General features: G+C 39.8%; 1 protein-coding gene across 4 annotated transcripts in view; it reads left to right on the top strand.

Moving 5' to 3' along the window:
- LOC111164047 (guanylate-binding protein 7-like) overlaps positions 1-20,841 on the top strand; it is a 31,429-nt gene extending 10,588 nt beyond the window's left edge. For 2 of the 4 annotated variants that reach the window (XM_089919901.1, XM_089919902.1), the window contains 6 exons: positions 534-779; positions 1,663-1,943; positions 3,185-3,397; positions 5,272-5,374; positions 5,702-5,895; positions 13,444-20,841. In XM_089919901.1, the coding sequence (XP_089776027.1) occupies positions 534-779; positions 1,663-1,943; positions 3,185-3,397; positions 5,272-5,374; positions 5,702-5,895; positions 13,444-13,716 (1,310 nt within the window). In that variant the 3' untranslated portion in view covers positions 13,717-20,841. Of the gene's footprint in view, positions 1-533; positions 780-1,662; positions 1,944-3,184; positions 3,398-5,271; positions 5,375-5,701; positions 5,896-6,768; positions 11,363-13,443 lie in introns of those variants that run through there. The other 2 variants (XM_022553358.3, XM_089919903.1) reach the window with 1 other exon arrangement.
- The last annotated feature ends 5,879 nt before the right edge of the window (positions 20,842-26,720 follow it).

The following is a 26,720-nucleotide window of genomic DNA, read 5'->3' on the forward strand; positions in this document are numbered from 1 at the left end:
TACGTTTTTACTCTGATATATAAATCTTCTCTTTACTGTCCTGAGTATCATTTGTCTTCCACGGGTTATTTTCTCAGCAATATCATACATATCTTTATGTCTACCATTACATTACTGACATTACATTACATTACATGCCATTTCTGACATGGGGACTATAATGTCAGAAAAATATTTATGACAATTTCTTGGATTAGTCTATCATTCAAGAAACATCTAATAAAGAGTTGATCCACCGCACGCCATGGAAGGGTAAGGAAAATAATCAGTAGTTTCTTCACTTGGAATGGATTCCTCCCCTTCCTCCTCAGAAGTACTTCCTTCACTCTTAGCTCTGTACAAAAATAAAGCGGGAGGCGGGGGATTTTCCATGTCCTGAATAGATTAGCATAAGGTTGATTTGCGTGATTCAATAATAGGAGATACACAGGCACAGCAGTTACAGTGATGCAAAGATCCACAGAAATGAAAGTCCTCAGCCCCCTCACCTGAAAGCTGTTCCTTCAGTGATTGCTCTCTTTCCACTCCTGCAGGCGAGAATCCCCAAGTCCAAAATTCCAACATGCCAAGAGAATGTATCAGGAAGTTTTTTCCAAAAAGAAAGTGCTTTGTCTTTGACCGGCCTACAAGTGACAAAACATTATTACTCCATATTGAGGAAGTGCCAGATAACCAACTGGATGAGAATTTCCAGAAGCAATCAAACCATTTCTGCTCATATATCTTTACCCATGCAAAACCCAAGACCCTAAGAGAAAGAATCACTGTCACAGGGGGAGGTGAGTCTCCTTTGCTACAGCATGTCTCTCTGTGGTTCAGTGTGTGTGATGAAGTTGTGATTGCACTCTGGGTTTGTCAGCAATTGTGATTTCTTCTCTGTGTAACTTGGAAAGATGTATGTTCATGCAACACATGTAAATGCATGTTTCTTCATTAAAAGAAGCCTATGTAAGGCTACCAAATCTCATGAAAGTATTACACTAATGATGTAAAATTTAAAGATTGAAATCTTCATGGTGATGAGGTGTCTGACAGGATAAGTGTTTCGAGTGAGGATATGCAAGATATTTTGTGAATTTACATGAATCGGAAAATGAATAGTAGTCCATGAATCCATGTAAGCTCATTGAGAGTCTGAGAAACAAATGTAAATACAATCTTATGTACAGGGCTGGCTTCACGGACATGAAACCTGGACAGTCACAGTGTAATGTGCTGAGATGGGCCCTGCTTGGTTTAATGTTTGTGTCACTGCCCTGAAATTCTTGATGACATTTTCATCAAGACATTTTCATTTACAAATAGTGTCCACAAGTAATGTAATTTACTTACAGGTTTATTTTATAAAAATGGGAAAAGTGTTCTGGGAGACCCTTGAGCATATCGTTTGAAATCATCTGGCTAATATTGTAACGGGATGAATTTGAGAACCATAAAAGGTAGAGTGAATAGGAGACACAATAATGTTATTATAAAGAAGTGGATTCATAGAACAAAAAGGAGGAGGCTACAAGAATGAAGAAAATGAGGAGAAGAATAGATAGAAGAAAAGAAAACTTCAAATTCAATAAAATTTTAGTGATTTTTAGAATGCTAATCTCTAAAGCTATTAAAACAGGTGAGAATTCTCTCTCCATTTCATAAATATCATGTCTCAATCAGGGTTGGGGACTCTGGTGGTGGCCTACATAGATGCCATCAACAGTGGAGGAGTTCCTTGTTTGGAGAACGCAGTGATAACTCTGGCCGAGCGTGAGAACTCAGCGGCCGTGCAGAAGGCAGCCGACCACTACAGTGAGCAGATGGCCCAGCGACTGAGGCTCCCCACGGACACGCTCCAGGAGCTTCTGGAGGTGCAGGCAGCCTGTGAGACGGAAGCCATTGCAATCTTCTTGGGGCGCTCCTTCAAGGATGACAAGCAGACATTCCAGAAGAAGCTGGTGGTAATGCGCTCTGGAATATATCCTTCCTGATTCCTTTCTTCTGGAATGATACCTAGACTCCCCCCTTTGACACCATGGTTCATGTGCTTCTCATCATATAAGGAGTTTAGATTCTAGTGAGTGATAGGGCTCTACAGGCTACAGTCCATCTCTTTTCTAAAAGTTGGGCTTTTAGTTTCTGTTGTGGCAAAACAAATTACACCGTACTTAGCAGCTTGAAACAACACACATCTATTAGCTTATAGTTCTTCAGGTCAGATACCAGCCCAGGGTCTATGGGTGTTCTGCTCCGTGTACCATAGCTGAAAACAAGGTTCAAGTGGGCTTGGTACTCACATGGACGCTCTGGGGAACCCCCCTCCATCTTCAACCCAGCAGTGGTGCACGGTTTCCTTCTTTTGTTTCTAATCTCTCCGGCTACCTCTTCTGCCACCAACTGGAGAAAACATCTTTTAAGGGGCTTGTGATTAGGTAAGGCCCACCTAGGTAATCTCCATTTCTTAAAGTCAACCTGTTCCATGTAATATAGTCTAAACACAGAATAATTGTTCATCATCTTCAGAAGTCTAGGAACTATGCGGAGTGTGGACACCAGCAGAGAGAACTCTTGGCGATCGTAATTCTGCTTACCATTGGCACCTTCACTGAAAGTTTGACTTTCAGTCTCCCTTGACCATCCTATAATTTACAAAGATCTCTTAGTACATACAGAGTAAAACCGGCTCAATTGTAATTTAGAAGTACAAGCAAAAAAATTTCTGTTGCTATAATTTCACACACTCAAATCCTCAATGAAACAAGAATTCAAAAAGAGTTCAAAACTCTGTTCAGTGTATACTTAATTCATTAGTAGGAAGTTGATTTGCTATGTACATATTTTTATCCATAGCACCCAAGTTTGAAGAGGAAACCCTACTTCCATTCATAATTGTACTTTCATTATTTCATTGTTGATGGATGGATCACTATTAGTGCTACTACTGTTAAAAGTAGTAGTTTGCCTCTGCCAACCGCATCATTGCACACATGTTGAGACTGATCCCAGGGGATTTAAGGGACTTCATACAAATCACACAAAGAGTTTGTCAGAACTGGAACTAAAACCAGACTCCTGACTCCACATCTGTTATTCTGTGTCTCATGTACCTGATGCTGTCAGACTACTTCTTCCAAGAGGATCACAGTTGGATCTTCCCTCTAACAGCTTCTTTCTATTGGATTTCCCCTTATTTCCCTGACAGGACATCATGGAGAAAAAGAAGGACGTTTTCATGATCCAAAATGAAGAGGCCTCTGTCAAACATTGTCAGGCTGAGCTTAAGAAGCTTTCAGAATCCTTGATGACAAGTATTTCAGGAGGAACTTTCTTTGTCCCTGGAGGACACAGTCTCTACTTAGAAGCAAGGAGCAAGTTTGAACAGGACTATAAACTGGTTCCCAGGAAAGGAGTTAAGGTGAGGGGTAATGGGAGTGGGAAAGAACAGAAGATTGGAGTCAGAGGGTCTTTTTGGTTCATTTGGCTGCCAGGTCCTGCTTTGTGCAGAGGCTGCTGGTCACAAGGAGGCTGACTGTGGAACCCCGGGGGGCTCTGGGTCTAGTGCTGCATTTCTGGTGAGCAGAGTAAGTGTCCAGGAGACCCCAGGACTGTTGCCTGCGCACTGGTGGGTGAGGCCAGGTCCTAGGGCTGGTGCCAGCTTTCTGGAGGACAGAGCCAGATCCTGGAGTCCGGTTGCAGGGCCCAGGAGTCCCAGAGCATGTGTTGGATCACAGTTGGGTACAGCCAGTTGGGCTGCTGGATCTGGGGTGTCTTGAAGCTTCTGTTGGCCTCATGTTGGTCCAGGCCTGAGCCCAGCTGGTCCCAAGGCAGGATATAGCCTGCTAGTGGGTGGGCTGGCCCTGCAGACTGAAACTGAGGTTTTATTGCAACTGGTATCTTCCTCCTGGTGTGTAGAGCTGGGTCCCAGGGTCTCTGGCTAAAGGGCCCTGGGGGTTTCAGGTCTAGTGCCTGTGGCCTGGTGAGTGGGACCAGGTCCCTGGCCCTCTGGTGGGCAAGGCCATGTCCAGAGGCGACGGTGGGCTCAGGAGGTCTGCTGGTGGGTGCGGCTCTGTCCATGCCCAGTTAGTTGCTTAGCCTGAAGCATCCCAGCACTGGCGCCTGCAGACCACTGGACCAGGGCAGGGCTGGGTCTTGGGGCTAATAAGCTAGGGGAAATATCCCAAAATGGCGAATGCCAGCACCCATGTCCATGTGGTAGAAGGAGCTCCCAAAAATGGCTGCTGACAGTGTCTATGTCTCTGGGGTGAGCGGCAGTTGCCTTCTGCCTCTCTAGGAGACTCTCCAGGGTCAGCAGGTAGGTCTGACGCAGGCTCCTATCAAATTACTGCTTCTTCTCTGGGTCCCGGAACATGTGAGATTTAGAGTGCACCCTCTGAGGGTTAAGACTTTATTTCCCACAGCCCTCTGGGACGCCTGAAAGTTAGCCCCATTGGCTTTCAGAGCCAAAGGCTCCGGAGGATTGTCTTCCTGGTGCTGGATCCCTGGCTGCGGCACCCAGCGTGGAGCTCGGACCTCTCACTTCTCTGGGAGAACCTCTGAGGTTGTAATCATTCTCTTGATTGTGAATAACCCACCCGGGGGTATGGAATTTGACTATATTGAGACTCCACCTCTCCTACCCATCTCACTGTGGTTCCTTCTTTATATCTTCAGTTGTAGGAGATCTTTTCTGATAGGTTCTGTCTTTTTCACCAATGGTTGTTCTGCAAATAGTTGTGACTTCAGTGTGCCTGTGAGGGGAGGAGAGCTCAGGATCTTTCTGCTCTACCATATTGCCAAGATAATCAATTTAGTTCCCGCCCAAAAATGAATTAGGTACTACTGTCATCCCCACTATAAAACTGAGAAATATGAGGTGTGGAAGATTTACTAAGTTGCCTAAGATCACACAGTCATCAAGTGGTAGGGCTGATAGGGCAAATGTAAGGTCTTGGCAGTCATTCAAAACTCAGAATAAAGCTTAGGAAAGCTTCCTGGAAGAGGCAGTAGAAGCTACAAGTTGAAGTATCCATAAATGAAATCGTAATAAAGAAAGAGTAGATGAGCATTAGTCGGAAGAAAAACAATGTGCAGATATAGGAGTTGCACACAATGGAGGGTGGGTGTTTGTAGAATTGCACATAATTCTGGCGTCTGTAACCATTTTGGGATCCTACAAAGGATGGAGAAGTTAAAGGGTCCAATCTGTAGGTTTACTGAACAATAATTTCCTCAGCAAGACACTACATCTTTTGCCGCCTGACAAGTCTTTGCTCCTTGTTGTGTCCTCAGGCAAATGAGGTCCTCCAGAGCTTCCTGCAGTCCCAAGCAGGAGTAGAGGAAGCCATCCTGCAGGCAGACAAAGCCCTCACTGATGGAAACAAGGCCTTGGCAGGTACAGAGGAGGGCTGAGCTCACAAAGGGAAAGGTGGCTCTTGTGCTTCCCTTTGGCAGGTGTGAAAACAAACACTTCCTCACACGGGAGCTTCTTCTCCTTCTGTGGGGCCCCTCTGCTACATCTGGAAATAACCAGGGGAGTTTGGGTTGCATGTACATCCAATCAGTGCCCTTGCATCACACGCTAAAGCATGCTTTCTGATGTGATAGTAGGAATATTCAGATTCCTTCCCACCATTTTAAAGTCATTTTATCTCTGAGCTAAGGAGGTGACAGCTCAGCATAACTGTTATATTCTTCCCTCTTTAAAACTCTTGTGAAACAGTTGAGTGTGCCAAGAGGCATGCAGCTGAGAGGGAACAGCAGCTGCTAAGAAAGAAACAGAATGAAGAGAAGCAAAAAATGGCGGCACAAAAGAGAAGCTTCAAGGAAAACATGACCCAACTGGAAAAGAAGATGAATAGGGCAAGAGAAAACCTTCTAGAAGAGCAGGAAACAACGCTGAACCACAAGCTGAAGGTAAGTCTGGATGGGCCTGGGCAGGGCCTGATGGACAAAATGCTAGCCTCTCAGGAATAAAAGAACAGAAATTTGACCTTAAGTCAGATCCCAGAGGGAAATCCAAAGACATATGATTCTCTGTAACATCAAAGAGATGTGGATCGCGCTGAAGACTTACCTCTGTAAGACTCAGCACCTTCTGTAGTGTTAGGGTTTGGAGCATACAAATAACATGGCCCAGGCTCCTGGACTGCTGTTTGTGGTGATTATAGGCTCGCATTTGCCCCCAAGTGAATAGCACCTCAGTCCTAGAGTCCTTAGAAATTTTGGTACAACCATCAGAGACCTGGAATAGTTCCATCTGCTCTTGAAAGTATCAGATTGTGCCTGGTTTGAAATACTGGATTCTGAAAGCTCTAAAATTTGCTGCATTCATTTCCAGGTCTGCCTGATTCATTTTAAATACCTGGAGTAAATGCGTTCTTTGTCTCAACCTGGAGTTTGATAGACAGTGTCCTAAAGAGAGTCAGCAATGCCATTTTTGTGACATATGTGTGGTCATCCTACCTCAATGAAACTGGCAAATATTTAGAATTCACCTACATTCCCTCCCAAAGTGCATTATTAGGGCTGGAACACAGTCCTGAGGTAGTTTTCAGGTCTCACCTAGGCCCATCTTTTCTGTGCCCAGGGAGATGGTGTTGAGGGAACTTGGGAAGCTCTAAACCCTGGATGCTCTCACTACCCAGGTCCAAACATTTGCAAATATTAGACAAATGTCAAAAAGCATCTAAGGTATTATAGAAATAGACACACGTACTTATCTGCTGTAGTTGTTTGATACAAAATCTTGATTTGGGCTATTTTCAAAAGGGATTCTCCTTTTTGCAGATGCAAGAAGAACTACTTACAGAAGGATTTAAAAAGCAAGCTGAAGAGTTAAATAAAGGGATAGAAAAACTAAAAGCAGCCATTGAAATAACTAAAAATAAGTCCATAAATGTTTCAGAGGTCCTTGATGTGGTTAGCATGGCATTAGTTGCAGTACTACCTGGGAATCGTAAATTATTTGCTATGGGAGTGAAACTTCTCAGTCATGCTATGAAAAGGGCTGAGAATCCCTATTAAGTATATCTTGAAAGGCTTCTTATGTTTTAATAGTGTAACACTGTAGCTCATTTTTTAAATATGTTGTCATGACAGTTTTGTTGAAGAGGAGTTTAAAAATAAAAACTGATTACCAGAGAATTACCAAAGTGATTACCAGGGCCTGAAATGCAAAAAGAACAAACAATTTTGAGAATTAGTTAAGTTAAAGAAATGGAAAACAAGTTGGAGGATAATGATTAATTATAGAAAAGTGTTAAGAAGAGCAAAAAACCAAATGGTAAGAGGAAGAACAGTCGCAATCTATGATACAGTCATGGAGATCAATTCATTAAGTTATAAGGAGCCCTTATAAATCAGTGAGGAAAGAGCAACAAACACAATATTTTAAATGTGCGAAAATATACCAAGAGAATAAGTGTGTTCAACTTTACTGATTATAAATGATGTACAAGGTAAAATCAGGAGGTATCTGTGTCACCTCTCAGATGGGCCAGGAAGTACAGTTTGGACAGGGCACCAGCTAGCAAGAGTTCCAGGAAGTTGGCAGTCTCTGATATTTGCTAGGGAGAGTGCAAACTGATGCAAATATATACCAAAATTTTAAATGCAAATACTGCTGATACAGAAGTCCACATTTAGGAATTTATCTTACAGATTTATTTACCCAAGTTGAAAATGGCTTGTGTAGTAGTATATTTGTTGAAGGATTGTTGTAATTCCAGAAGATTGGAAACAACTTTCAAGTCTCTCTGTCACATACTTGTGAAGTAAATCCTGAGACACACTTACAAAGGAATACTCTACAGTCACTGAAATGGAAAGGGAAACTCTTATTTGTGCTAACATGAGAAAATCTCAAGATGCAGAAAGTGTGTATAGTTGTATTACCAATTTAAAAAAATAATGAGGGGGCTTCCCTGGTGGCGCAGTGGTTGAGAGTCCGTCTGCCGATGCAGGGGACATGGGTTCGTGCCCCAGTCCGGGAAGATCCCACATGCCGCGGAGCGGCTGGGCCAGTGAGCCATGGCCGCTGAGCCTGTGCTCCGCAACGGGAGAAGCCACAACAGTGAGAGGCCCGCGTACCAAAAAATAAAAATAAATTAATAATAATAATAATAATGAGTATATGCATATATTATCATCTATCTTTGGAAAATACAAAAGAAATTGGTATCCATGAACATAACAGGAATGGACCTGCATATTTGAGGTAAGACATGAGAGGATAACTAACTTTGCATGACACATTCTTCTGTGCCTTTTATATTTTCTACGAATTCTTGCTTATTGAAACATAAATAAATACAGTTATTAAAATCAGAAATAATAATACATGGAATGCAAAAGTGCCCATGACAGGATGAAAGTTTTTTTTTTTACATTTATTTTATTATTTATTTATTTTGCCTGCACCAGGTCTTAGTTGTAGCATGCAGGATATTTATTTATTTATTTATTTTTGGCTGCATTGGGTCTTCGTTGCCGCGTGTGAGCTTTCTCTAGTTGTGGTGAGTGGGGACTACTTAGTTGCAGTGTGTGTGCTTCTCATTGTGGTGGCTTCTCTTGTTGCGGAGCACGGGCTCTAGGTGCACGGGCTTCGGTAGTTGTGGCACATGGGCTCAGTAGTTGTGGCTCCAAGGCTCTAGAGCGCAGGCTGAGTAGTTGTGGCACACGGGCTTAGTTGCTCCTCAGCATGTGGGATCTTCCCAGACCAGGGCTCGAACCAGTGTCCCCTGCATTGGTAGGTGGATTCTTAAGCATTGTGCCACCAGGGAAGTCCCAGAATGAAAGTATTAAACACTACTAGAAATAACATGCCAGCTCAACAGGAAAAATCTACTTATTACAGCCAGAAACAAAAAGTATGAGATGTGCATCCTAATTTTCTTGTCATTTGGGGCTCTTGGTAAGGCCTGGAAATTCTAGTCCCTAATTTATTTACAGATAAAACGTCCCCTGGGATGTTGGCTAAAATGTTCTCTAAATACTCAGGTTTATAAAGATGGTGATTTCAAAGGAAAATTTCTCTTCAAGTTCAATGCAGCAATTTAGGAATTCTTCCCAGCTGTCTAATGCTTGACACTTGTACTTAGAATAAACTGCTTATAATTCCACGATTCGACAAATTCTCTTGATTCAGGGATATTGCACACAGGACACAGACTTCACTAGATACCCTGGCTTCCTCCCCCTGTGCCCCTTATTTGCTAACATCTGTTATTCCTTACGGTCTCTGATTTCCTGAGACTGGGTGTGGTGTCCCTCCTCTGTGCTGCCATTGTACCATGTTTCCCTCCGACCACAGGACTTTTTATATAGTTGTGAAACTGAAATGACCTATTTACATTTTGTCTCCCCTACCGAGTCATGATCTCATCTACTTGATGATCCTCACTGTATATTTAGCTCCCACCACAAAGCCCACCACATAAGCCCCAGGTGTTCAAACAATGCATGTGAATAAATACATGAGCTTCCACCCATCAGGGCCCCAAATTGCCATTTCCTTACTCTATTAACTGCTGCCTAGGGTTCTCAAGATGAAGTACACAGTTTTAGGAACTAGTACTGAAAGGAATCGGGAAGAAAGCACATGCATGCCTGTCTGAACCTGCTGCTCTTCTCTCCTTGAGAGAGGGACACTCCATGTGCTCTGAGTTACTTAAACTTTTCTCCCAGGAAACTTAGCCAGCAATGAAGCCACCACCTTTGGCTCACAGAACAATGATATTGTTTAAAATAGTAAAGAAAGAGCCAGTAATTGGCAAAGCTCTCATTGTCACCATAATTGTCACCTGTTCAAGGAGCTTCCGTTGAAAGAAAGCTAAGCTTTTGGTACGAGGATCAATTTCTCACTGAACATGACACCCACAGGCTGACAGACTGTGGAATCTATAGGATGGCTCTGCTTTCTTAAGGGTTGTGAGTTATGCTCAGTTGCCATTTCTCTGGAATAAGTCCTGCAGCTGGTCCAGTCCCCAAAGGCCCTCTGGTGTCACCTTTGAGGTGGAGAAATGCCCTGAATACCGAATGTCTGATTGGTCTGGAAAAGGGGGTGAGGGGGCAGTAATGAGTTCTGCTTCCCCATCAAATCTCCCCAACACACATGACAAGCAATGTAAATAAGAAACATGCACACAAGTCGGTACCATGAAGTGATCATGGTTTAGAGAAAGGAAGGGATCAGGAGTGAGGGAAAGGACAATTATAGCAGAGTGAAAGGAATCTTCACTACTTTGATGTTCAGTCATAAGTGGGCATCTGTTGGAATAAAGTTATATACATCTCAAGACAAGGCTTCAGGTGAAAGGCGTCTTCCATACTTGATAATTAATAAATAATTGTTAAATTACTGAAGAAATCAAAGATCTATACAAGTACTTGTTCAACAATTTTGTAGGAAGGCAGCATCACAACCATTCTTTCACACAGTATTTTGGAGCAGGAAGAAATGAGCTACTCTGGACATTTCTACTTTCCTTTCCCCTTCTCAAATTTGTGCATAGCCTGTCTCACAAGTGCTCTCTCACCTGTTAGCTGGGTATTGTACAGTCCTCACAGAATGTATTTATTAAGGAGATTCTTCAGTGTTACAGATGGGTTACAGGAACTTATTAGAAATGCAAAAAAAAATAAAAGAGGCTTCTCTTCAAGAATACAGGAAGTAGCTTCTTAAGGAAGCAAGGCTGACAAGACAGTGTCAGGTGGTCTCCTTTGGTCTCTTCAGGCTTAGGTTAAATTCTGCTCATTGTGTACATTGAGTGTAACACAGGCAAGAACATTTAAACAACCAGTGTGCAGCCTGGGGAAGTCCTTCTGTATGAAGCAAAGGCACAGTCCATGGTGGATGCCGCGAGCAGCTGTGGCAGGTCCTCTGAGCTTGAAGTTCTGTCAGGGTTTGGGTCCCCTCTGGAGTGCAGAGAAGCAGGACAACAGGAGCGAACGCAGGAACATGCACACTTGGCAGGAGCCACTGCCCCTGCCCTACCTTATGTCCTGTTCATACAAGGGGGTTGAGACCTGTTCAATTCTCTATTTTAAGCCACACTGACTTCATTATTATTATTGACTGTTATGCCAGCTAGCAAACTCTTTTTGTTAATTCAGAAAAGAAGACATCCTGTACAAAAATCACCTTATCTTAAGACGTTTTATTCTAGATTTGGTAAATTCACATTCTATAAACCACCCTATGGGTATAAATTGGAGTCAGCGTGTAAAACTACGCAGCACGCCTATATTCCTGAACTATTTTAATGTTAATTACCACATGGAAAAAAGTAATTATTTCCAGTTCCAAGCTGCTATTGTCTTGAATCTTTGTCTCCTACTTGGTCACTAGAATAAAACACCTTTATTGTACCCTCCAACTTCATCAATTGCCTCTGGTTTCCCTGATTTCTGTCCAAATCAAGAGGACTAGTAAAATCTCTCATTGTGGTCACATTTCCTATGTAACCTACCTGATTAAGATAATTCATCTGTGTACATTGAACACTATATATGGCCAACTTTGTACAGTGTTGTTGCTTCGTAAATACTCATCTAATAAATGAATGAAAGATGGATTTCAATACCAAACACCTAGCAGAAATTTTTTCTTGAAACAAAAGATTTTTGTTTTGCAAAAGATAAATAATTTACTGCTGTGTATGTGTTCTATGACTATAAAACAATTCAAAATCATTTTAAAACTTCACTAGTCACAGAAAGAATAAAAATAGTAAACTAAAATCCCAGCCATGAGCTAGAAATGCTGTTACTACTGAAACATATAATGATCAAGGATTTTTTATTAGTTTATAATTTTTTTCATAAATAGAATAATTTTGTACCTATTATGAATGGAATTATTCACAACCAACATGCCTAAATTTATCTATAGACAATAACTTTGGTCATATGGAAAGGTATGGGCACTGTAGGCAGGAAATTCATTCTTGTGTATTATTGGTGAATTAAAAGTCTTAACAAAAAAATCCTCTCCATAACAATATAAATAGAAGGAAATTTGTTATATTATTGAATAAGCAGTACCTAGTACATGCATATAGGTAGATTGAAATGACTAGAAAGAATAAAATAATGTTACTTATATATGCAAGCATATATGAATCCTTTTACATTGCACAATTTTTAGCCAGTATATAACATGTTTTCTTAGAATCAGTTGTATCCTGTTTTTCCATAAGTAGACTGGACAGCACAGTTTGCTGTTATATGATGAACTTTTTGTACCTACCTTCATAGAGTTCAATCTATGCTAACTTAGGAACTGAGTATCCATTGTTTGGTTAATTGCCCTCACCTAAAAGAATAATCTAACTTCTCTTATCTCTCTGAGAAGAAATGGTTACAGCCAGGATTGAGCCTAGGTTAAGCTCCCAAGGTGTCAGGGAGCCTGAAGCTCTAACTTTCTAGGTGTTCACACTTCAAAAAGGATGGAGCCCAAACACTTGGAGACTTCTCTGGGTTGTTAAGCTGCCAATGGTTTTAATTAGTTCCTGCGAAGTTTTACTGACATTCAAAATTTTAGAGAAAGTAGATTGGTCCAACAACTATGGAAAACAGTAGGGAGTTTCCTCCAAAAACTGAAACTAGAACTACCATGTGACCCAGCTATTCCAATTCTGGGTATTTACCCAAAGAACACGAAAACACTAGTTCAAAATGATATATGCACCCCTATGATCTTTGCAGCATTATTTGCAATAGCCAAGATATGGAAACAACCTAAGTGCTTGTCAACGGATGAGTGGCTAAAGAAGATGAATAGTTTATACATAAAATAAGTGCTACTCAGCCATAAAAAAGAATGAAATTCTGCCATATGCAACAACAAGGATGGACCTTGAAGGTATTATGCTAAGTGAAATATCGATAGCTCAAACAGAGAAAGACAAATACCATACTATTTCACTCATATGTGGAATCTAAAAAAAGCAAATGAGCAAATAAAATAAAACAAAACATACATACAGCAGACAATCTGTGGTTACCAGAGGGAAAGGGAGTCAGGGGTAAACAAAACTGGTGAGGGGGTCAACTGTAGGATGATGGATGGCAACTAGACTTGTGGTGGTGATCACTTTGTTGTGTATACAAATGTCAAATTATAATGCTGTACACATGAAAGTTATATTAAAAGAAGTGGGGAAAGGACTCTTGCCCAATTGTGTCCGAAGAAACACTCTAAAAAGGAAATGGGTAAATTGCCCTTTTTTCAGGTTACAAACATAAAGAATTCACCATTATTTACCTTTATGTCATACACAGTTCACAAAAAGTTTTAATTGTCCCTAGAATAAATTTTTGTTTCCCTGACATAAAAAGCAGATTTTATTGTTCAGGAGAATAAGCAGCTAATTTCTTAGCATTAGTCTTATTTCAAGTAGTCCTGCCCTATTTTCATTTTCAATCTCACCTTTTTTTTTTTTTTTTTTTTGCGGTACGCAGGCCTCTCACTGTTGTGGCCTCTCCCGTTGCGGAGCACAGGCTCCGGACGCGCAGGCTCAGCGGCCATGGCTCACGGGCCTAGCCACTCTGCGGCATGTGGCATCTTCCCGGACCGGGACACGAACCCGTGTCCCCTGCATCGGCAGGCGAACTCTCAACCACTGCGCCACCAGGGAAGCCCCAATCTCACCTTTTTTAGCCATGAATCAGGTTTCAAATTTTGTTCTGAAATTGACATCAGAACTTTACATTCTTGAAGAAAGGTGGGGATGAACTTTAGACCTTAACATTCACAAAATGTTAATCAGACAAAAGAAAGGAAAGGCAAGGAGAGAGACAGGCAGAATTCATGCATTCTTGCCCAATTTTTCTCAGATTAGAGTTGAATAGAGTCTTAAATTCTATCAAAACAATGCCTTGTCATTTGAGAATTTGACACTATTTTCTTGAAAGCTTTGGCAAGAAATTAACTTTAGATCAGGTTGATATTGTCCAGTGACTAAAAAGAGTCTAATTTCTTGACCTGACTGTGACATAGAAGAAGCAGCAGTTCAGGGCATGTTTTAATTGTTCTCTGTTTTTGAGAAAAAGTATTGATAATTGGAGGCCTCAACTGGCCTTTCTATTAGTGTAAGTTTTCTCCCAAAAGATCTTTAAATTTTTAAATTAATACATGACAAGGGAACTCAAAAATGCTCAGTTCAAAAGTGTACCATAGGTGAAATATCACAAAATGAACACATGCCAGTAATTATTACCCAGGTCAAAAATAAGAACACTCCCAAACGCAGTTTTCTTATACCCCTTTAAAACATTAACTCCTCACTTTAGCTTGTAGATAGTTACTACCTGACTTTAACATCAGAGATCAAATTTTCTTGTTTGTGAACTTTACATAAATGGAATCAAACAATAGGCATTCTACTGTGTCTGGTTCCTTTCACTCAACATTACCACTGGGAGATTCATTCATGTTGTTGGATATAACTGTAATTTTGTAATTTTCATACTGTTAGTCTTTTATAGAGATTATACGGAGTTATAAGTTATACTGTGCAAATATACTACAATGTACTTCTCTAGTTGCTGTTGGTTAACAATTTGGCTATTTTCACTGTTGATGTATTATAAATATTGATGATATGATCATTACATGTATCTCTTTGGTGTACATGTGCATCCATTTCTGATAGCAATACATTTAAGAGTGAAATGGCCAAGTCCTTGGGTGCTTATGTTAAACTTTAGTATTAATATATAATGCCAAACAGTTTTCCTAACTGGTGGACTCTACTGTCTGTTGCTGCATAATAAACACCCAAAACCTACTGGATTAAAGCAACAATTATTTTATTTCTCGCAATGTTGTGAGTTGGGTGGGTAGTTCTTTACCTGGTCTCATTCACATGGCTGGTGGGACCAGTTCTTACCACCTGGTATCACTCATGTGGCTGCATTCCACTAGTCAATCAGTAGGAGGTGGAGGACCCTGCATTGCCTCATCCACATATCTGTGGCCTTAGTGAGATGGTCTGAAGACTGAGACCTCTCTCTTCACATGGACTTTCATCATCAAGTCATCTAGTCCACATTTTCTGAGTCAGCCATTGATTGATTCCCATTTTATCATGGTATGCTTCATGCTATGAAGTTGAACAGACTATCACCTTGTCCAACAAATCTTGTAGGCCTGTTGTAAGAGGAAAGGGGTCCTGATCATAGGAAAAAAATGGCTCTTTTACAGCTTTCCTCTGAAGAGTTGGGAAACTAAATAGGGGACAGGATTGGCATCCTTTTAGAAATAAGCCCTCAGTGCGAGCAGGTCAGAAATAATCAACTCTACACTGGAAGCAAATCATTCTTCATTATAGGGTAAGACTGAAAACCAAGGTGTTATGCTTTGTGTTTATTTGTATCTCAAAGAGCTGACAAATACTGGATCATGATCACCTCAAGTTATCAAGATCGAGACATTGAAATTAAAAACACACAAAAAAGACTACTAACAGAAGTCTTTCACTGCTTTTAACTCTACAAAAGTATCAAAATTATCGAATCACCTAGCCCTGGTTAAAGATGCCATGCCTACAATTGTGTAAATAAATACACCATGTAGACTAGAATTCAGAGAAAAAATAAGCCATGATTCATCAGAGAATGTTTCATGATGGTAGCATCATTACCTGAATGAATTTAAAGCAATATGCAAGCTAATACATATGGAAGTGATAAAGAATAAATTTAAAAAATGCAGAGAGATCAAAATCTGAAAACATGATTGAGTAAAAAATCAACAGAGTAAGAGTCACACTGAGGTATCAGGCCTGGGTGAACAACGTGCATGCAGACACAGAGCAAAGATTAAGGACCAATGAGTGGGAAGACAAGATGGGCCTTGGCAGCTCCAGGGGGCATCCTGTACAGTAAGAGGAGGAAGCCACTGGGGTGTCTGAATCCCTCCATCTGACCCAAACCCTGCCCAGGGACAGACTTAAGAGAAACCAGGACCAAGGCTTGGTTAGGACAGTGTATGTGTTTCAAAGTACAGAGATATAGTTGACACATTTCTCCAGATGAAGACTACCTATTATTGACACTATATACCTGACCTGAAAAAGCTCAGCTTTGTTCATTCCAAAGATCTAAATGTGAAGAAGTAGAACTTCCAAAGCAAACTTTGTGATGAAGTTAGAAGATGCGAGATACCAAGGAAAAAAATTCATTTCCTGGAGAATGAGATGCAAAAAAAAAAAAAAAAAAAAAAGATAGGAATACAATGTAGCACATCCTTCTGGAGAGGACTTTCTCCGTATCTAACAAAACCATATGCTCTTACCTTTTGACCCAGCCATCCCACTTCCAGCAATCTATCCTGGAGAAAGGGCTGCAACAATATGAAAATAAATATTTGTAGGTTTGTTCATTTCAGCATTGTTTGTAATTGCAAAATACTGAAAACAATCTAAATGTCCATACATAGAAGAGTGGTTAAAAAAACTCTGGCATATCCACACAGTGGTGTAAGCAGCTACAGAAGAATACAAGAGCTTTCTATGAATTGATATGCACAGCTTTCTATATATCTGTACTGCGAGAAATTTCATGTTAGAAAATGTGTGTAATAAAACATACATGTATCTGTTCGTTTGTGGGAAGGAAATACAAGAAGAATAAACTGGGAACTAACAAAAGTGGGTGGCTGTATAGCATGAGTGGGAATGGTGTGGATAGAATAGAATGAAAGGTGATGTTGGAATAGAATAGTAAACTGAAGAAGTGACATTTATTTCTCTGAGTACACCTTTTTGGAAAGTTATGACTCTTATGAACCGTGTTTCACACACTCAGAATATAAATTATTCAAATCAATCAATGTGATAAAAGGCAAATTTGAGTGCAAGCAGGAACAAATAACCCTGACTGTATTATAAATGAGTAAGTTAACCACACTGGAGAAGGTGGAGAAAGAAAGAACTAATCTAATCAACTTTGGAATGCAGCGTTCTGACTATATACGTAAGGTTAAAGACAAAAAGAAATATACACTAATAACGTACTCTGGATAGTAAATTTACTTATCACAGAGGTATGTATCAGCAATTTTGAAACTACTTTATGTATATATGTACTAAGATGGAACATATAAGCAAATTTATTATGGATAATGAGAGCCAGGTCTCTCATGTCAAGAGAAATGAGTTAAAAATAAAGAAAGAGAAAAGCTTGAATAAACCTTATTGTATTTTATTGGGATTGGAAATATCAGCAGGAGATCAAGGTTGTATGTAGAAATGGATAAAGAATAAATATAGATATGTATATTCATGTTAGTATATATAAATGTATTTCTTCTTAACTCTGCCCTCTGAGAGAGGCTAGAAGTAATGCACACACCTAGTGTGACATCTTCATGTATAATTTTGTTATCCAACATAAGGAATCAGGCAATACTGGAGAAATGGTTAATTTCAGTGTTGAAGCAGAGAAGATTCTAGATGGGCCTAGGATGTCTTGTGGTGTCAGAAAGTAAGGAAGTGCTCAAAACATGTTGGGAGCATGCCAAAAATAACCAAGAACCAGCTTGAAGAAGCTCTAAATGAACAAATATAGGACAAGTAGAGCAAAATAAATAAATAATGATAATAAAATATTAAACCCCACAGAATTAAACAATACTTGAGCCCAAACTGAATTAACTAAGTAATTGAATGAGTAAATACTTAAATGTAGGAGAAGGGATACCCTCTTCCCTAAAATGAACTTGAATCAATAAATGTAGATGAAATGATCAGAATAAAAATCATCTTTAGACAAACACCACAGTAATAATTTTTCAAGCAAGAATCACCAAGGTATGCTAAAAGTAGCAGCTTTAAAAATTGATATTAGGGCTTCCCTGGTGGTGCAGTGGTTGAGAGTCTGCCTGCCGATGCGTGGGACGCGGGTTCATGCCCCAGTCCGGGAGGATCCCACATGCCACGGAGTGGCTGGGCCTGTGGGCCATGGCCGCTGAGCCTGTACATCTGGAGTCTGTGCTCCGCAACGGGAGAGGCTACAGCAGTGACAGGCCCGCGTACTGCAAAACAAACAAACAAACAAACATTGATGTTAAAGTATGATGACAATGCACTCTCATAGTATGAGTATTTCCCCAAATAGTACTTTTTAATTAGAAAGAAGTAAATGATAACTTTACAGTGAGGAAACGTGACAGACACCACCTTAACCTGTGATTAAAGTTACAGTCAAAACTTCAGAATAAATCACATTAACAAATCGTTTGCACAATGTACTGAACATGGAAGAACATCACTTCCAAGTCATTCTTGCCAAAAATGTATATCTTCAATCAAATCATGGGGAAACATCAGAAATACCCAAATCAGAGATTTTCTACAAAGTGGTTGACCAGTACTCTTCCAAAATGTCAAAGTCAAGAAAGACCATGTAAAAGTGAGAAACTATCAAAGAGGAGAGAAGACTAAGGAAACCTAATGACTAAATGCAATGAGGGTCCTGGACTGGATTGTAGGAGCGAAAAGGACATTAGAAAGAAAGTTGTGAAATGCAAATAAGGTGTACAGATTAGTTAAAGGTATTGTATCAACTTTAAAATCCTGTTTCAATTATTGTTTTATCACAGGCAACAAAAGCAAAAATAGAATAGTGGGACCACATCAAAGTAAAAATCTTCTGTACAGGAAAGGAAACAATTAACAAAGTGGAAAGGCCTCCTAAAGAATGGGAGAAAATATTTGCATACCATGTATCTGATAAGGAGTTAATTTCCAAACTATAGAAAAAACTTCAACTCAGTATCAAAAAAACAAGCAAACAAATAACACCATTAAAAAATGACAAAGGACTTGAATAGGCATTTCTCTGAAGAAGACAGAAATGGCCAACAGGTATATGAAAAGATCCTCAACATCATTAATCATCAGGGAAATGCAAATTAAAAACCACAGTGACATATCACATCTCACCAGTTAGGATGGCCATTATCAAAAAACAGAAGATAAATGTTTTCAAGGATAGAAGAAATAGAAACCTTTGTGTACTGCTGGTGAAAATGCAAAATGGTACAGCCACTATGGAAAACAGTATGCAGGCTCTTCAAAAAATTAAAAATAAAACTACTATTTCTTCTAGATTTTCCAGTTTGTTGGCATATAATTCTTCATAAAAGTCCTAGGATCCTTTTTATTTCTGTGGAATCAGTTGTATTGTTTCCTTTTTCACTTCTGATTTTTATTATTTGAATCTCCTCTCTTACTTTCTTAGTCTAGCTAAAGGTTTACCAATTTTGTTTGTATTTTCAAAAATAACTCAGTTTTGTTGACATTTTCTATTGTGTTTTCAGTTTCTATTTCATTTATTTCTACTCTGATCTTTGCTATTTCTTTTCATTCTTCTAACTTTAGGTTTAGTTTGTACTACTTTTTCTAGTTCTTTGAGGTGTAAAATTAGATTGTTTATTTGAGATATTTTTTCATTTGTCTGCTAATATAGATGTTTATCTGTAAACTTCCTCTTAGAACTGAATTTGCTGCATCCTACTAGTTTTTGTATGTTGTGTTTTCCTCTTTGTTTGTCTAAAGATATATATTTTTTAATTTCTCTTTTTGTTCTCTGATTGCAATGGCTAGGACTTCCAAAACTATAATAGTGAATAGTTGAATAACAGTGGCCAGTGTGGATATCCTGTCTTGTTCCTGATCTTAGAAGAAATGCTTGCAGTTTTTCACCATTGACAATGATGTTTGCTGTGGGTTTGTCGTATATGGCCTTTATTATGTTGAGGTAGGTTCCCTCTATGCGCACTTTCTGGAGAGTTTTTGTCATAAATGGTTGTTGAATTTTGCCAAAAGCTTTTTCTGCATCTATTGAGATGATCATATGGTTTTTATTCTTTAATTTGTTGATGTGGTGTATCACACTGATTGATTTGCAGATATTGAAAAATTCTTCCAGCCCTGGGATAAATCCCACTTGATCATGGTGTATGATCCTTTCAATGTGTTGTTGGATTCTGTTTGCTAGTATTTTGTTGAGGATTTTTATGTCTATGTTGATCAGTGATATTGGCCTGTAATTTTCTTTTTTTGTGACATCTTTGTCTGGTTTTGGTATCAGGGTTATTGTGGCCTCTTAGAATGAGCTTGAGAGTGTTCCTTCCTCTGCAAATTTTTGGAAGAGTTTGAGAACGGTAGGTGTTAGCTCTTTTTTAAATGATAGAATTAGCCTGAGAAGCTGTCTGGTCCTGGACTTCTGTTTGTTGGAAGATTTTTAAACACAGTTTCAATTTCAGTACTTGTGATTGGTTTGTTCATATTTTCTGTATCTTCCTGGTTCAGTCTTGGAAGATTGTACCTTTCTAAGAATTTGTCCATTTCTTCCAGGTTGTCCATTTTACTGGCATACAGTTGCTTGTAGTAATCTCTTATGATCCTTTGTATTTATGGGGTATCCGTTGTAACTTCTCCTTTTTCATTTCTAATTTTATTGAATTGAGTCCTCTCCCTTTTTTTCTTGATGAGTCTGGCTAAAGGTTTATCAATTTTGTTTATCTTCTCAAAGAACCAGCTTTTAGTTTCATTGATCTTTACTACTGATTTCTTTATCTCTATTTCATTTATTTCTGCTCTGACTTTATAATTTCTTTCCTTCTACTAACTTTGGCTTTTGGAAAAGAAGAAGTAAAACTGTCACTGTTTACTGATGACACGGTACTATGCATTAAAAAAACCCTAAAGATGTTACCAGAAAACTACTAGAGCTCATCAATGAATTTGGTAAAGTTGCAGGATACAAAATTAATTCACAGAAATCTCTTGCAGTCCTATACACTAACAACGAAAGAACAGAAAGAGATATCATGAAACAATCCCATTTACCATCGCGTCAAAAAGAATACATAGAAATAAATCTACCTAGGGAGGCAAAAGACCTATACTCAGAAAACTATAAGATACTGGTGAAAGAAATCAAAGATGACACAAAAAGTTGGAAAGATATACAATGTTCATGGATTGGAAGAATCAATATTATGAAAATGACTATACTACCCAAAGCAATCTACAGATTCAATGCAATCCCTATCAAATAACCAATGGTATTTTTCAGAGAATTAGAACAAATAATTTTACAATTTGTGTGGAAACACAAAAGACCCTGAATAGCCAAGGCAATCTTGAGGAAGAAAAACAAGCTGGAGGAATCAGGCTTCCTGACTTCAGTCTATACCACAAAGCTAAAGTCATCAAAACAGTATGGTACTGGCACAAAAACAAAAATATAGATTAATGGAACAGGATAGAAAGTCCAGATATAAACCCATGCACCTATGGTCACCTAATCTATGACAAAGGAGGCAAGAATATACAATGGAGAAAAGACAGTCTCTTCAATAAGCGGTGCTGGGAAAACTGGACAGCTACATGTAAAAGAATGAAATTAGAACACTCCCTAACACCATACACAAAAATAAACTCAAAATGGATTAAAGACCTAAATGTAAGGCTGGATACTATAAAACTCTTAGAGGGAAACATAGGCAGAACACTCTCTGACATAAATCACAGCAATATCTTTCTCAGTCTACCTCTACCTTCCATTAAAAACAAAAATAAACAAATGGGACCTAATTAAACTTAAAAACTTTTGCACAGACTTGGGAGCACCCTCCTTGCCAGCCCCCCCTCGGGAGAAGGGCTTCACACCAAGCCGACACACTTTGTCCCTGTGCAGCCCCCATCCACCACCCTGTGGCTGCCCCACTGGCCGAAAAGTTTCTCCAGGTGCGGAATTCCGGGCTTGGCATGGAGTGTGCGCACCAGTCTGGAGCCAGCCTGCCTGATGCCTTGGGGCAACAGATATGTCAGAAACTGAAGCAAGAAAGTACACAGCAGAGGGCAGAGTCAAGATGGCAGACTAGGAGGATGCAGAATTTGTGTCTCTGCACAGCTAGGGCACCTACCAGGCACTGGTGGGGGACCACGGACACCTAATGGGTTGGGAGGAACCCCCAGCGACTGGGTAGGACGTGGGGTGTGGGGAAAGTGAAGGGGGAGGAGAAGTGGAGGCGGGATGGGACTGGTGCCCTGAGGGGCAGCTGGGGGTGGGGGGAAGGGATCCCACGCCCAAAGTGGGAATTGGGGGACCACTGGGAGGGCAGAGGATCAAAAGGGAGTGTGGCCAGGTTTCCCCTGTACACTTGGCCCCTGGGAGCCTGCTGAGATCCCAGGCCTGATCCTCTGCCCAACAAGGCCCCCTCCAGCCACATGGGTCCTGAGGGAGTGGGAGGGAGGGAAAGGGGAGCAAAAGTAAAGGCCAGACCTACAGTACGAGCACCCCTGAGGGGTGGCTGGGGGAGGGAAGGAGCTCCTACCCCAAGTGGGACCCACCCATAGTTAGGGGTCCAGTGGCGATGGGGCAGATGGTGGGGGATGGTGCCAAGGAATGGAAGGGAATGCGGCCAGCATTTTACCGGTCCACTTAGGCACTGGCAAGCCTGTTAGTCTCCGAGCCTAATCCTCTGCCCTTGGACCCTCCCTCCTGCCGCACAGAACCCAAGCCCCGCCCCTACACCCCCACTCAGGGCCCTACCTCTACACTTGGAGACCCCCTCTGGGACCCCCTCCAATGTACTGGGCCTAAACCTCACCCACACACCCTCACTCAGGGCCCTACCTCCAAACTCCAGAACGCCACAGTCCAGAGGCCCTCCTTTCCACGCACTGCCTCTCCCCTTCCACGAAGGTCCTAAGCAGAGGCCCCACCCCACACTTGAACGACACCCCACCTAGGCCCTGCCCCCAAGGCCATTTCCGGCCGCATGGGTCCTGAGCCTAGGCCCTGCCCCAAGCTCAAACGTCACCCCCTCACCTGCCTAGATCCTTCCCCACCCTAAACCCCACCACTGCCTAAGTTCCACCCCTGCCTAAACTCTGCCCCCATAGCCAAGGCTTTTTTTTTTCTTTTTTCCTCTTTTAGATTGGGGTTCTCTTTTACCTTGTTGATTCATTGTTGTTGATTCATTTATATTTTTATTTTTCCTAATAAATCATTTATTTTTCTAATTTTATTTTATTCTTTATACTTTGTTATTGTTTTCTCCTTTTGGCTTCTTTCCCCTGCCACCCTCCCCCGCCATTTTGGTTTTTTTTTTTCTTTTTTCTGTTATGGTTTTATTTTACCTTGTTGCAGTTGTTTCAATTATGTTTTTGTTTTTCTTAATATATTTTTTATCTTCTTAATGTTATTTTGTTTTTTATTCTTTGATATTATACTGCTCCTTTTTTTCTTTTTTTTTTTTGCCATGCCACGCAGCTTGCAGGATCTTGGTTCCCAGGCTGGATGTTGGGCCCAAGCTCCTGTGGTGGGAGCTCTGAGTCCAAACTGCTGGACTAACAGAGAACCTCAGACCCCAGGGATTATTAATCAGAGTGAGGCCTCCTGGAGGTCCTAGTCTCAGCACCAAGACCCGACTGTATCCAACTGCCTGCAAACTCCAGTACTGGATGCCTCAGGCCAAACAACGAGTAAGACAGGAATACAGCCCCACCCATCGAAAAAAAAAATTAAACGAAAAAAATATGTTAAAGACGAAGGAGCAAGGTAAAAACCTACAAGACCAAATAAATGAAGACAAAATAGGCAACTTACCTGAAAAAAGAATTCAGAGTAATGATAGTAAAAATGATCCAAAATCTTGGAAACACAATGGAGAAAATACAAGAAACATTTAACAAGGATCTAGAAGAACTAAAGGGAAAAACAAACAGTTTTTTTTGATGATGAACAACATCAATGATGTTGATGAACAACACAATAACTGAAATTAAAAATACTCTAGAAGGAAATCAAGAGCACAATAACTGAGGCAGAAGAATGGATAAGTGAACTGGAAGATAAAATGGTGGAAATAACTGCCAGGGAGCAGAATTAAGAAAAAATAATGAAAAGAATTGAGGACTGTCTCAGAGACCTCTTGGGGGAACATTAAACACACCAACATTCAGATTATAGGGGTCCCAGATTATAGGGAGAAAAAGAACGGGACTGAGAAAATATTTGAAGAAATTATAGTTGAAAACGTCCCTAATATGGGAAAGGAAATAGTTAATCAAGTCCAGGAAGCACAGAGAGTCCCATACAGGATACACCCAAGGAGAAACACACCAAGACACATATTAATCAAACTATCAAAAATTAAATACAAAAAAAAATATTAAAAGCAGCAAGGGAAAAGCAACAAATAACATACAAGGGAATCCCCATGAGGTTAAAAGCTGATCTTTCAGCAGAAATTCTGCAAGCCAGAAGGAGGGGCAGGACATATTTAAAGTGATGAAAGGGAAAATCCTACAACCAAGATTACTTTACCCAGCAAGGATCTTATTCAGATTCGATGGAGAAATTAAAACCTTTACAAACAAGCAAAAGTTAAGAGAATTCAGCACCACCAAACCAGCTTTACAACAAATACTAAATGAACTGTTCTAGGCAGGAAACACAAGAGAAAGAAAAGACCTACCAAAAAAGCCCCAAAACAATTAAGAGAATGGTAATAGGAACATACATATGGGTAATTACCTTAAAATGTAAATGGATTAAGTGCTCCAACCAAAAGACATAGACTGGCTGAATGGATACAAAAACAAGACCCATATGTATGCTGTGTACAAGAGACCCACTTCAGACCTAGGGACACATACAGACTGAAAGTGAGAGGATGGAAAAAGATATTCCATGCAAATGGAAATCAGAAGAAAGCTGGAGAAGCAATTCTCATATCAGCCAAAATAGACTTTAAAATAAAGACTATTAGAAGAGACAAAGAAGGACACTACATAATGATCAAGGGATCAATCCAAGAAGAAGACAACAATTGCAAATATGTATGCACCCAACATAGGAGAACCTCGAAACATAAGGCAAATGCTAACAGCCATAAAAGGGGAAATCAACAGTAACACAATAATAGTAGGAGACTTTAACACCCCACTTCCATCAATGGAGAGATCATCCAAAATGAAAATAAATAAGGAAACACAAGCTTTAAATGACATATTAGACAAGATGGACTTAATTGATATTTATAGGACATTCCATCCAAAAACAATACAATACACTTCCTTCTCAAATGCTCATGGAACATTCCCCAGGATAGATCATACCTTGGATCACAAATCAAGCCTTGGTAAATTTAAGAAAATTGAAATCATACGAAGTATTTTTTCCAACCACAGTGCTATGAGACTAGATATCAATTACTGGATAAAACCTGTAAAAAATACAAACACATGGAGCCTAAATAATATGCTACTAAATAACCAACAGATCACTGAAGAAATCAAAGAGGAAATCAAAAATTACCTAGAAAAAAATGACAATGAAAAGACGACAACGCAAAACCTATGGGACACAGCAAAAGCAGTTCTAAGAGGGATGTTTATAGCAATATAATCTTACCTCAAGAAACAAGAAAATTCTCAAATAAACAATCTAACCTTATACTTAAAGCAATTAGAGAAAGAAGAACAAAAAGAAAACCCCAAAGTTAGCAGCAAGAAAGAAATCATAAAGATCAGATTAGAAATAAATGAAAAAGAAATGAAGGAAACAGTAGCAAAGAGCAATAAAACTAAAAGCTGGTTCTTTGAGAAGATAAACAAAATTGATAAACCATTAGCCAGACTCATCAAGAAAAAAAGGGAGAAGACTCAAATCAACAGAATTAGAAATGAAAAAGAAGTAAAAACTGACACTGCAGAAATACAAAGGATCATGAGAGATTACTACAAGCAACTATATGCCAATAAAATGGACAACCGGGAAGAAATGGACAAATTCTTAGAAAAGTACAGCCTTCTGAGACTGAACCAGGAAGAAATAGAAAATATAAACAGACCAATCACAAGCACTGAAATTGAAACCATGATTAAAAATCTTCCCAAAAAAGCCCAGGACCAGGTGGATTCATAGGTGAATTCTATCAAATATTTAGATAAGACCTAACACCTGTTATTCTTAAACTCTTCTAAAATATAGCAGAGGGAGGAAGAATCCCAAACTCATTCTATGAGGCCACCATCGCCCTGATACCAAAACCAGACAAGGATGTCACAAAAAAAGAAAACTACAGGCCAATATCACTGATGAACACAGATGCAAAAATCCTTGACAAAATACTAGCGAACAGAATCCAACAGCACGTTAAAAGGATCATGCACCATGATCAAGTACTGTTGACCCCAGGAATGCAAGGATCCTTCAATATATGCAAATCAATCAATGTGATATACCATATTAACAAATTGAAGGATACAAACTATATGACCATCTCAGTAGAGGCAGAAAAAACTTTCAACAAAATTCAACACCAATTTATGATAAAAACTCTCCAGAAAGTAGGCAAAGAGGGAAACTAAGTCAACATAATAAAAGCCATATACAACAAACCCAGAGCCAACATCATTCTCAATGGTGAAAAACTGATAGCATTTCCTCTAAGATCAGGAAGAAGAGAAGGTTGCCCACTCTCACCACTATTATTCAACATAGTTCTGGAAGTTTTAGCCACAGCAGAGAAGAAAAAGAAAGAAAAGGAATTCAAACTGTTTCCAGATGACATGATACTATACATAGAGAATCCTAAAGATGCTACCAGAAAATACTAGAGCTAATTAATGAATTTGGTAGAGCAGCAGGATACAGAATTAATGTACAGAAAACTCTTGCATTCCTATACACTAATGATGAAAAATCTGAAA

The sequence above is a fragment of the Delphinapterus leucas genome, chromosome 1 (assembly GCF_059928025.1).
Source record: "Delphinapterus leucas isolate spDelLeu-1000000601 "Yukka" chromosome 1, BTC_Dleu_Yukka2, whole genome shotgun sequence".
In the NCBI taxonomy this organism is placed as follows: domain Eukaryota; kingdom Metazoa; phylum Chordata; class Mammalia; order Artiodactyla; family Monodontidae; genus Delphinapterus; species Delphinapterus leucas.